The sequence below is a fragment of the Budorcas taxicolor genome, chromosome 8, assembly GCF_023091745.1.
Source record: "Budorcas taxicolor isolate Tak-1 chromosome 8, Takin1.1, whole genome shotgun sequence".
NCBI classification, from domain to species: domain Eukaryota; kingdom Metazoa; phylum Chordata; class Mammalia; order Artiodactyla; family Bovidae; genus Budorcas; species Budorcas taxicolor.
In genome coordinates this window covers 26,786,378-26,798,597 of record NC_068917.1, presented here as the reverse complement: position 1 = coordinate 26,798,597, position 12,220 = coordinate 26,786,378, and the positions used below count along the sequence as shown (strand labels likewise).

The window sequence follows — 12,220 nt, the reverse complement described above, 5'->3', positions numbered from 1 at the left end:
CTACCCTCTGAGCCCTAGAGAGCATGTAAATATTCACTTAGATTTTTTTCTAGATTGTCTTATTATTATTATTTTTGATATTTAATTCCTAAATCCATTTGGAATTTTTTTTTCTTTCGTAGTGGTGTGTTAGGATTTCTCTTCCCCATTAACTAATCAGTTTTTCTGAAAACCATTCATGGATTAATCATTATCATCTTTTTTTTTCTATTGGTTTGCACTGTTTCTATCATGGATGTCACTGTCAGTGTCTACTTACTAACATTCATCTTTCTAGTCTTATATTTTTCCTTGATGCAGAAGATTAGGCAGGATAGGAGTTTACTAAATCTGTTTTGTGTCATTCCTTAATGATACCCTGTCTGCTCCAAGCAATTGAATGTCTTCTTATTCATTGTTGTAAGACATTTATATCAATCCTTTTTTATGTTTCTGGCTTTTTTCATTAATTTTACTTCATCCTGGGTGTGAATCTTTTTGGTTAATATAGCTTTCTAGTCACGTCATTTGTTTACCATTATTCTTGTAAATAAACCGTGTTTAATGTTCAGGCTTTCATTTGAGACTGAATTGCAACCTTATACAATTTATGGTATAAAATATCTACCACTTATTTATACTTCAAAAGTTTTTTGTCAGTGTAAAAGGAAAGTGAGGATTTGGAGTCGTACTTTATGTTCAGCCTATTTGTATTGTCCATTTAATCTTTTTTTGCTTCAAATGTACTATGAATTGGCTCACATTTACCATTGTCAGTCTTGCATAGTTTTTATTCCAATAAATTGATCCAACTGTCATAGCTTTGGGATACTTGAGCAATTTACTATTTTAATAAATTCAAAAACATCGACTCTCTCTAGTTTTATTACATAGTTGCTTACCTCACTGAGCTGTATTTAATTATATCTCATTCTTGGAGGGCATTCAAACTCCTCCTTTCAGCTCTACAATGTAAGACTCATTGCCAGTGGCACACACAGTGGTAGAAATTGACTGTTCTGAATTGAAAGGAAAAATAAACACTTCATGCTTTACTTATGGGACATTGGCTTTTAACTGTGTTCTACCAGTCAGACTATGAAAGGTTTAGATCTTACCATGATAGGAGTGTATTAGGGCTTCCCTGAAAGCTCACTTGGTAAAGAATCCACCTGCAATGCAGGAGACTTGGGTTTGATCCCTGGGCTGGGAAGATCCCCTGGAGAAGGGAAAGGCTACCCACTCAAGTATTCTGGCCTGGAGAATTCCATGGCATAGTCCATGGGGTCACAAAGAGTCAGACCAGACTGAGCGACTTTCACTTTCACACTTTCATGATAGGAATGTAAAACAAACTTTTGTTTAGGAAGGACATTTTATGCTTACAGGAATTTACTCATTCTAGTTGTTATTTAGATCAAGTTTTTAAAATATTAGCAATTGAAATAAGTTGTGGTTTTATTCCTTTGTCCCACTGGTATTTACATCTAATAGCATGATGATTACTTTTGTCAACAATTAAGTTTTCTTATACCATTTTCTAAGTATATAAATTGTCAGACTCTGAGAGAGAAATTCAGACCAAGGAGACTAACCTAGAAATTAAGTTTAGGTAGAGAAAGGTCACAGTTATTTTCTTCCAGGTATTTCAAACTCTTCCAGTGATATGGTACTTGAGTTGATCCATTCTCGTTGGTGGTATTTCCTTGTTTATTCTTTGCTCGGAGCTCCTATGTTGATGAACTTATTTTTCTATGTACTGGGAAACTCTTAGCTCAGATTCTTAAGATGTTCTGATAATATTGATATCCTGGTAACACTTAACCTAAGAGATAAATTTTTGTGATTCAGAGTTATTTGGTCAGAGTACTGTCTCTAGGTACTTTTCTTTGCAAATGGTAGGCTTTTAATAATTGTTTACCAAATGAAATATCTGCAGCACTATTACAAGATCTATCTTGCATATAGAATTTGAGCAGATAAAGAAATTAGGAGTGGTTTTTGCATTCTGAAAGCACTTACGATATGCTGGGACCTGAGATGCAAAGATGATGACGATGTCACCCTATTTTTGGTAAGCCAAACTGGCAAGTACATGGGCTCTTCAGAGTTAAATTGCTTTGCTTTAGTCCCAACTCCAATATGTACTACTCTGTTGTTAATACCTTGGGCAAATTATTTGGCTTTTACAAACTTCAGTTTTATCATTTGAAACATGATAATCATGATTTCTATAAAGTGCTAAGGAGAGCATTTGTAGTCACTGTTCAGTAGATGTTAGCTGTTACTAACATCTCTAATGAGTCATTATGGATCATATGCTCAAGCTGAATTGGAATAAAGCTAGAGTGAATATCAAACAGAAAGAAAATTGCCTAGTTGAGGCAATCTTTCTTCCCTTGACCTTATTTGACTCGCAAAGGTTAAAGTTCAAGACCCTAAGCCACTTATTTAGTTATAACATTATGGTATAATATGAACCACAGAAGAAAAAAAATTACACTGTGTTTAGATTTCTTTGATGTTGCTGCATTTCTTCAGATTCTTATAAGAAATGATTAGCTTTTCAGCACGTCCATCAGTGAACTGCTTTCTACTGCATTACTGAAATAATAAGTACTATTGTGAGTAGACATGTCAAATAATTTAGGAAGATGGAATTAACTGATGTTCAAAAACACCATAGTACCTTACTCATCTATGTTAATTTATAACTATCTCTTGTATACTGTTAAAATATGAGCTCTCTCATATCTTTTAAAAAGAGGCTAGTTATAGACATTAATTATATCTCTCATCTGGAAACCAGAATGAATAATAACAAAGCCCTCTATATTTCTCAATTTATAAGTGGATAGCCCTACTCATGATTTTCATTATAGGACTCTGAAAGATTATGCTGCTTTCTGTGTAACTTGTACAGTGTTGCCCATGTGGATATTTTTTGTGGAATCCAGAGTAAAATTTTCCTACTCTGTTCTTTATATGATTGACTCCAGGGAGATGCTGAGTTTTGTCTCTGCTGCTTTTTTCTTGTATGTTTAGTCCAATTATAGGAAGAAGACTTAACATGATAACTCTTCATCCTATTATATACAGCCTGGAATCTTGTGTTGTTTTCATTTCTCCCAGTATAGAAGGGAGGAGTGAACTGAGATCTGGACTTCCATCCTCTTTCTGTCACTAACTTTGTAATTCCCTCCATGCCTTACCTCTGTCATCTGTAAAATAAAGTCATTTACCTAAATGAACTCAACAAGACTCTTCTGACTCTTAAAAAACAATCCCATGAATTCTTTTAAAAATTGTAGTGAAGAGCAGATAACATAAAATGTACCTTCTTATCAAAATGAAGGTACACTGTATACAGTTTTTTGTCTTGCAAAGCTGAACTTCTGAACCCACTGAGCAAGTCCCCATTTCTCCCTCATCCCAGCTCTTGATAAGCACATTCCACTTTCTTTTTCTAAGACTGGCTAGTTTAGATACCTCATACGATAGAACCACGCGATATTTGTCCTTCTGTGACTGGCTTGTTTCACATAGCATAATGTCCTCAAGATGTATCCATATCCATATTATAGTATATGACAGGATTTCCTTGTGCTTGTATGTTACACATTTTCTTTATCTTTCCATCCATTGATAGTATTTAGGTCATTTCCGTCTCCTGGCTATAGTGAGGAATGCCGCAGTGAACATGGAGGTGCTTAACATCTCTTTGAGATCCTGATTTTAGTTCCTTTGAAATATTTGATTTGAAACATTTTTAATTGCCCATGTGTATTTTATTATAGAAACCAACAGTGCCAGATGAAACAAGTCGAACAATTAAAGTTTCTTGACACTCCGTAAAATATTACAGAAAATCTTGTTTCAATCAAAAGACTATTTGTTTTAGAATAAGTAGCTAATAGCAACTGAGCAGTTAATTTATTTGTGTGTGTGTGTGTGTGTGTGTGTGTGTGTGTGTGTGTGAGTGAATAAATTTTAAAAGAGACTACTGCCTGTACTGATATTCTCAGAAGTGGGATTGCATATGTTAGTTTTTAATTTTTTGAGGAACCTCCATATTGTTTTTCATAGTGACTGTACCATTTTCCTTTTTACCAACATTGTTCAAGGGTTGCAGTTTTTCTTCATCCTTGCCAACAGCTGTTATTTTCTAGTTTATTGATAATGGCCATTCTAAGAGGTGTCAGGTGATATCTCATCATGGTTTTGATTTGCATTTCTCTGATGCTTAGTGATATTAAGCATCTTTTCATGTATCTGTGGCCGTTTGTAGTTCTTCTTTGGAAAATGTCTGTTCAAGTCCTTTGTTCATTTTTTAATTTGTTTATTTTTTGCTATTGATGTTTAAATAGTTCATCCGTATTGATTCTGTCTTTATGGCAGAATAATATTCTATCATATGGGTGTACTACATTTTATTTATCCCTTCATCAGTTGATGGAGGTTTGCATTGTTTCCACTGTTTGGCTGTTGTGAATTATACTGCTGTGAAGGTCCACATGTACATTTTTGTATGGATATATGTTTTAATTTCTCTTGGGTAAATACCTATGAGAACAGTTACTAAATCATATGGTAATTCTATTTAGCCAATTGAGAAACGGACTGACTGTTTTCCTAAGGGGCTTCACCATTTAACTTTCCCACTGGCAGTGTATGAAGGTCCTGATTTCGCCACATCCTTGTTGGTATTTACTATGATATGTCTTTTCAAGTCATCCTATTTGGTATGAGGTGGCATATTATTTGGTTTCGATTTGCATTTATGTCATGGTTAATGCTGGTTGAATACTTTTTTCCTGTCTTTATTGGTCATTTGTTTGTCTTCTTTGGAGAAATACCTATTCAGATCCGTTGCTCTTTTAAAATTGGATTATTTGTCCTTTATTATGGAGGATCTTGATATATTTATATTCTGGATATGTAAGTCCCTCATTAGATGTATGATTTGCAGATATTTTCTTCCATTCCGTGGGTTCTTTTTATTTTCATTTTCTTTATAGTGTCTTTAAAAAACCTTTATTTTTGTTGGCATATAGTTGCTTTACAATGTTGAGTTAGTTACTGGTATACTACAAAGTAAACCAGCTATATGTATACATACACATCCCCTCTTTTTTGGATTTCCTTCCCATTTAGGTCACCACAAAGTGCTGAGTGGAATCCCTGTGCTTATACAGCAGCTTCTCATTAATTATCTGTTTTATACATAATAGTGTATATGTGTCAACCCCAGTCTCTCAATTCATCCCACCTCCTCTCTAATTGCTCCTCCGCCTCCCCCCTCCCCCCACCATCCATATGTCCATTCTCTGTCTGTGTCTCTGTTTCTGCTTTGCAAATAAGTTCACTGTATCGTTTTCTAGATTCCACATATAAGTGATATTATGTGGATTTGTTTTTCTCTTTCTGACTTACTTCACTCTTTAAGACAGTCCCTAGGTCCACCTACATGTTTGTGAATTCCACAATTTCATTCCTTTTATAGTGTCTTTTGCCTGGAAAATCCCATGGATGGAGGAGCCTGGTAGGCTACAGTCCATGGGGTCGCTAAGAGTTGGACACGACTGAGCGACTTCACTTTCACATTTCACTTTCATGCATTGGAGAAGGACACGGCAACCCACTCCAGTATTCTTGCCTGGAAAATCCCAGGGATGGGGGAGCCTGATGGGCTGCTGTCTGTGGGGTCGCACAGAGTCGGACACGACTGAAGCGACTTAGCAGCAGCACCAGCAGCATAGTGTCTTTTGAAGGACAAATATTTTTAATTTGATGAAATATATTTTATTTTGTTGCTCATGCTTTTGGTGTCATATCTAAGAAGGCTTTGCCTAACTCAAGTTCAGAAAGATCTACTCCTATGTTTTCTTTAAGAGTTTTACAGTTTTTGTTCTTACATTTTAGTCTAAACTCTATTTTGAGTTAATTTTTGCTCAAAAATTATTAATATAGTATGAGGAAGGAGTCCAAATCAATTCTTTTGTAGGTGGAAATATTGTTTTCAAAATCCGACACCATTTTTCAAAGACTCTTCTTTCTCCATCATGTTTTCTTGGCCTGTCTAAAATCAATTAAGATAAATGACAAATTTTATTTCTAGATACTGAGTTCTATTTCATTGATCTATATTTACATTCTTATTCCAGTACCACAATATTTTGATTGCTGTAACTTTGTAGGACATTTTGTATTTGAGAAAGTTGAATGTTCAAACTTCATTCCTTTTCAGGATTGTTTTGGTTCTTTAGGATCACTTGTTTTCATGTGAATTTTAGGATTAATTTCTCAATTTTGGCAAAGAGGCTAGCTGGAATTTTGATAAGAGTTTATATTGAATCTGTAGATATATTTGGGAAATATTGCCATCTTAATAATAAAAGACATCCAATCAAAAAAAAAAAAGGCTGGATGGCATCACTGACTCAATGGACAGGAGTCTGAGCGAATTCTGGGAGTTGGTGATGGACAGGGAGGCCTGGCGTGCTGCGATTCATGGGATCACAAAGAGTCAGACATGACTGAGCGACTGAACTGAATCAAAAAATGGTTTGCTTTTCTTATTTTATTGTGGTATGCATAGGGATTAAAATGTGAACCTGCAAGAAATTTTTTGTGTATTAATTCCCATAAAGTACAATTGATTTTAATTATTTTGTTTTGGAATAACTTCAATGAATATTTCATTATGTTGCTCATTAGAATTGTAAGCTGCTGCTGCTGCTGCTTTTTTTTTTTAAAGAATTTGTAAGCTTCTTTAGGGCAGGATAGATCATAAGTATTTTTTATTACAAAGAATTAATGTTGTGATTTTAGCACCAAAAACCCTAGAGTATTTAAACATGTATAAATGGATAGAACAAGAGCTCACAAGTAATTTAAAAATAAATAGGATATTAGTGATATTGTGATTTTATCATTAACAATAAATGGCTAACTGGCATTTTTTGTCTTTTAATTCATATATATTCATGGTATTCCTTTGGAGAAAAATGAAATAATGATTGCTTTATAGATTGATTTCTTTCAAAAGGCATAATTTGTATGTTCTTTAAATTCATTTTAGGTACCGAATCTGATTCCAGTTTTGATGTTCAAATTAGGAAGACCACTGGCACCTGTGTTATACAATGATATCTTGTATACTTTACCTACACTTGGTGTTCACAAGGTTTGTATATTAACCAATTTACTTGGGAGCACAAAGAAAGTGAGGCATGAAGAATACATTGAATTTTGTTTCTTATCATGTGAAATTTTGACCTTTTAATTTTGCTCCAATCACTACTTCCTTTGTTGGGCCAAAAATATTTGTTAAAATATTTAAGAATTAGTTTCTAAAATCATCTTTTCATCATGTTTTCCCACTGGATATATTGTCTGACATAGGATCTTTATGTACCCAGAATTGCTAACTAGCTCCTCCCAAAGGTATCTCTGACCTCTGAGAAGATAGGTAATACTGTAATAAGCTTCCGTTTCAGTCTTTATTTTATAATAAGAGGTTTTTAAGTTTATTTTGTTACCATTGGGATTTTATTCGCATTTGCATTTATGAAACCAAAGTTTCTTCAATGTTTTGTAGGTGTGCATAGGACAGATTCTACGAGTAATTCAACTTCTTGGAACTACTCCACAACTAAAAGCTGTGACTTTGCGCTTGTTGACATCTTTGTGGGAAAAACAGGTAAGCTCAGATACACACTTGTGTGGATATTAAGCATGTCCCTTTCACTGAAGAAAACAAATTTTGTCATTATGCATGACAGTGCTTTGATATAGTGATATTAGTGAGTGGCATAAATGATTGCATTGAGAAATTTTAATTTAGTGTTGTACTTTTGATCTATGAAGCTGTCAGTTGTGATTGACTCAGAGAGAAATTGAGAATAGAAAATCATCTTGTTTCCTTAATTTTGAAATCTGTTTTTCCATTTTTGTGAAAAAGTAATAGAAATTTAAGTGATTAGAGCCTTTGTAATTAAAGTGAGATTTTGCCACTTTTTTCCTAGTTTTATGAAATGAACAGTACATAGATCTGCAAGAAAATCTCTAGCAATCATAACAGCATTCTTCTTTGCTGATTAGAAGAAATACATTATAATTTGCAATGCAAATGTAAGATTTAGAGGTGAAAATGTTTCATAGAAGGAGATGATGATTATTCAACTCAAGTTGTAAAATTACCTTTTTTGTGAAACTGCCTTCTTAGGATCGTGTCTACCCTGAACTGCAGCGTTTCATGGCCATGTCCGATGTGCCCTCTCTGTCTGTGGGCAAGGAAGTCCAATGGGAGAAACTAATTGCTAAAGCAGCATCAATCAGGGACATATGTAAGCAAAGGTAAGACATGCTTGACCCTTGGGAATGTATATCATGATACATATTTTTGCATTTATACATATATATATATAAATGCATGATATATTTTTGCATTTATGCATGATATATATATTTATATTTAATCTTTTTATTGCAAGCAAGACACTCGGAAAGATAGGCAGAGTATATTTAAGTAAGAATAAATGAATATTAAGCACAAGTGTCTGACTGTAAAATTTAGTAACATCAGACAATTACTTTGAGTAGCAGGCATGTCTTTTCAGGTCTAGTCTTATACCTAGGTTTAGCAGATATTTATATCCTTTTCTGGATAATAATTTAATGTTGTAATAAAACATAAGATGTTATGTTTTGTATTTTTCTATATATCAGTTCCTGAAACCTAAGCAGTGGGTTATAGAGGTCAAATTGTTCTTTATTATAGTCTCCTTATGTGATGCTTGATTTTTTTTTGATTTATGAATAATAAATGCTGGAGAGGATATGGAGAAAAGGGAATTCTCTTCCACTATGGCTGGATATGTAAATTGACACAGCCACTGTGGAGAATAGTATAGAGATTCCTTAAAAACCTATGCTTGATTTTTATAAGATGTTTAAATAGAGAAGGCCTTATTTGTGACTCATTGAATGGAATTAATTGTTAGGAAATATTACAGGGAAGGAAATGATCTTGAATTCTTGTATATGCTCTGGGGTTTAAAAAGACTTGAAGATATTAGGGAGATGCTGCTGCTCTTCTAGGTTATGGGTTAATAGCTAGGCAGGAGTTCCTAAGATTGAAATAACACTAAGCAGAGCTCCACCTCATCAGATTTCTATTTTCTCGAATTAGGTCAAAATCTTTAGTGAGGAAATAGATTTAATACATTTGAAATAGTTTGTAATCTCGCAGTTTCATGTTGATTGAACCACTGCGCTGTAGAATTCTTAGAGCATAATCCTCCCTTTTGTCAATGATGACACTGCGAATGGTACTTCCTGAAGCTTTACAATGAATAAGTTGGCCTGGATGCTGATAATACAGATGATTCCTGTGTTAGGTAAAATCTCAGATTAGACTGTATTTAAGCCTTAGCAGTTTTGCGTCTTTTCTAAGCTCCAACCTTTGGGCAACACAAAAAAATCACTTGGTCTAAAAGTTATACACATGTATCCCAAGATCTCAGAGTTTAGATTCTCTTGAGGTATTGGCATGGAAAAAATTAAGAGATGAAAGCCGACATTTTAATTTTACATACTTAAAGCTGAGGCTCAGGAGAGGTTAAATATCAGACCAGATCAGAATCTGTCAAAAACTTATTTAGTGCATCTGTCAGTTACCACCTCAAGATCTATCAAAATTTTCCATTTTTGCTAAATGATTTCCATTGGTGGATTTCATAGAATTCAATCAAGCAATTTTTCAATTTACATTTTGTTAAGTAGAGAGAAATATATCACTGAGGGGTTATAAGGAATGCAGGCCTGAGCGTTTCTTTATGAAGTTAAAAGCGTTCTAGAGATAGCGCAATATATGTGCAACAGAGGAATGAGAGGAAGAAGAGTCAGTGAATCTGGCACAGTTCCTGACATGAGATAAGTGCTCAGTCAGTTATAGTTCATATTATTAACTTTATCATCATACATTGTCATCATCATGATAGGCATAACCATCTAAGTTTGTAACGCTACTATAATCAGTCATCTTCTGATCTCATAACCCTGGCTTTACTGATGATCTCAATAAGGTAAGTCATTTCTTTTCACTACTACTATAGACTTGAGTTTTTGTTGATTCAGACAATAGGGGTTTTTTCTTCACATTCTTCTTTTTCTTGGCTCTGCCACACAGCATGTGAGACACTCCTTCCCCGACAGGGATCAAACTCATGCCCCTGCAGTGAAAACACAGAATACAGACGATATAGGTTTTGTGATTCAGGGAGAACAAAATTTGTTAATAAGTGTCTTCTTTTTTGGGTAATAATATGAAAAATTAGCCTGAAGTTATAGCAGAAATGATGAAGTTGCAAATCTTTGAAAAAAAAAGCATATGGTTTTATTTGTTGCTGCTGCTGCTTCTAAGCCACTTCAGTCATGTCCAACTCCGTGCAACCCCACAGACGGCAGCCCTCCAGGCTCCCCCATCCATTGAGGGTCCATGTTTAACAGGCATGAGGGTAAAGAAAAGCATTAATGTTTTTTATTCAGGCAAAAGACCTTGGAGCAGTAATACAGCTCTTTGACTTTAATCTTGTGTCTGAATGTCATTTGTTGTAGGCCATATCAGCATGGTGCAGACATGTTGGCAGCTATTTCCCAGGTGCTGAATGAGTGCACTAAGCCTGACCAAGCTACTCCAGCAGCCTTGGTGTTACAAGGTCTTCATGCACTCTGCCAAGCTGAGGTGCGCTTTTTTGAATTGTTTTTAAATTGGTTTGTATAATTTGGAAGAAAATAATTTACAAGGCATTGTGCTTAAAAGGATGTAAGATAAATTCTAGTAACTGAAAAAGTCAGACTGTTTATATCTAGAGATCTTTCTTTGTTCAGTAGAGTGAAGCAAGATTGTCTACAAATTCTCTGTAAAGGGGAGTCTTGAAACATGTATACATTCTCTAGAGGCTAAAGAAAATCATGCTTTAGTTTCTTCTTCATTGTTATCTCTTCTGGATAGTATAAAGTGAATAATGCTTATAGAAGAAATCTTGAGTATATTTGCTTCTTGGTTCTGTGATTAGAGAGCTTTAGAAGCAGAGGAGGTGAGCAAATTGACATGGTATCTCAGTTTTATAGATAGCAAAAACTTTTGTTGGCTTGAAGATTGGCAGAAGATTCTTCCTTTCCTGGTGATCATATTGGGTAGGATGGATTAATGTTAGAACTGAGCCTCTAAATCGTCTTCTGAACTTAAGACTGCTTCCAAAAGTACAGCACAACAAAGGGAATCTTTAATGTTTTGGAGAAATGTAGTAATTACATCAAAGATCATTCACTGACCAAACAAAATTTTTTTAATATTTTTATGCAATCTTGTAAGTAGCTTTATTATTATTTTTAATGGAAGTTAATTTATAATATATTAGTTTCAGGTGTACAGCATAGTAATTCAATACTTGTATGGATTATATTCCCTTTAAGTTATTAAAAAAATAATGGCTAAATTTCCCTGTGCTATACAATAATATTCTTGTTGCTTATTTATTTTATGTGTAGTATTTTTAATGTGTAGTATTTTGTATCTCTTAATCCGATCCCCTTACCTTCCCTCATCCCCCTCCTTTTCCCCACTGAGAATCACTTGTTTTCTGTATCTGCGAGTCTGTTTCTAATTTGTTATATATATTTGTTTGCTTTATCTTTTAGTTTCCACATATGAGTGATAACATAGTGTGTTTATCTTTCTGTGTCTTATTTAGGTAAGTCAGACACAGAATGTATTCATACAACAATATGTATGAATTTAGATTCATATACATTGTTGCAGATTACAGAATTTCATTCTCTTTTATGGCTGAGTAATAGCTGACTGTGGCTCAGATCATGAACTCCTTATTGCCAAATTCAGACGTAAATTGAAGAAAGTAGGGAAAACCACTAGACCATTCAGTTCAGTTCAGTTCAGTCACTCAGTCGTGTCCGACTCTTTGAGACCCCGTGAACTGCCAGCACGCCAGACCTCCCTGTCCATCACCAACTCCTGGAGCCCACCCAAACCCATGTGCATGGAGTTGGTGATGCCATCCAACCATCTCATCCTCTGTCGTCCGTTCTCCTCCCGCCTTCAATCTTTCCCAGCATCAGGGCAAGTATGACCTAAATCTAATCCCTAACGATTATACAGTGGAAGTGAGAAACAGATTTAAGGGACTAGATCTGATAGAATGCCTGATGAACTATG

The 12,220-nt window shown here is 34.6% G+C and overlaps 1 protein-coding gene across 1 annotated transcript in view; it reads left to right on the top strand.

Annotated features, from left to right (window-relative positions):
• The window catches only part of FOCAD (focadhesin), a 272,034-nt gene that overhangs the window by 108,005 nt on the left and 151,809 nt on the right, over nucleotides 1–12,220 (top strand). The window contains exons 11-14 of the mRNA XM_052644701.1: nucleotides 7,061–7,165; nucleotides 7,580–7,681; nucleotides 8,207–8,337; nucleotides 10,600–10,726. Coding sequence (XP_052500661.1) covers nucleotides 7,061–7,165; nucleotides 7,580–7,681; nucleotides 8,207–8,337; nucleotides 10,600–10,726 — 465 coding nt within the window. The remainder of the gene's footprint in view (nucleotides 1–7,060; nucleotides 7,166–7,579; nucleotides 7,682–8,206; nucleotides 8,338–10,599; nucleotides 10,727–12,220) is intronic.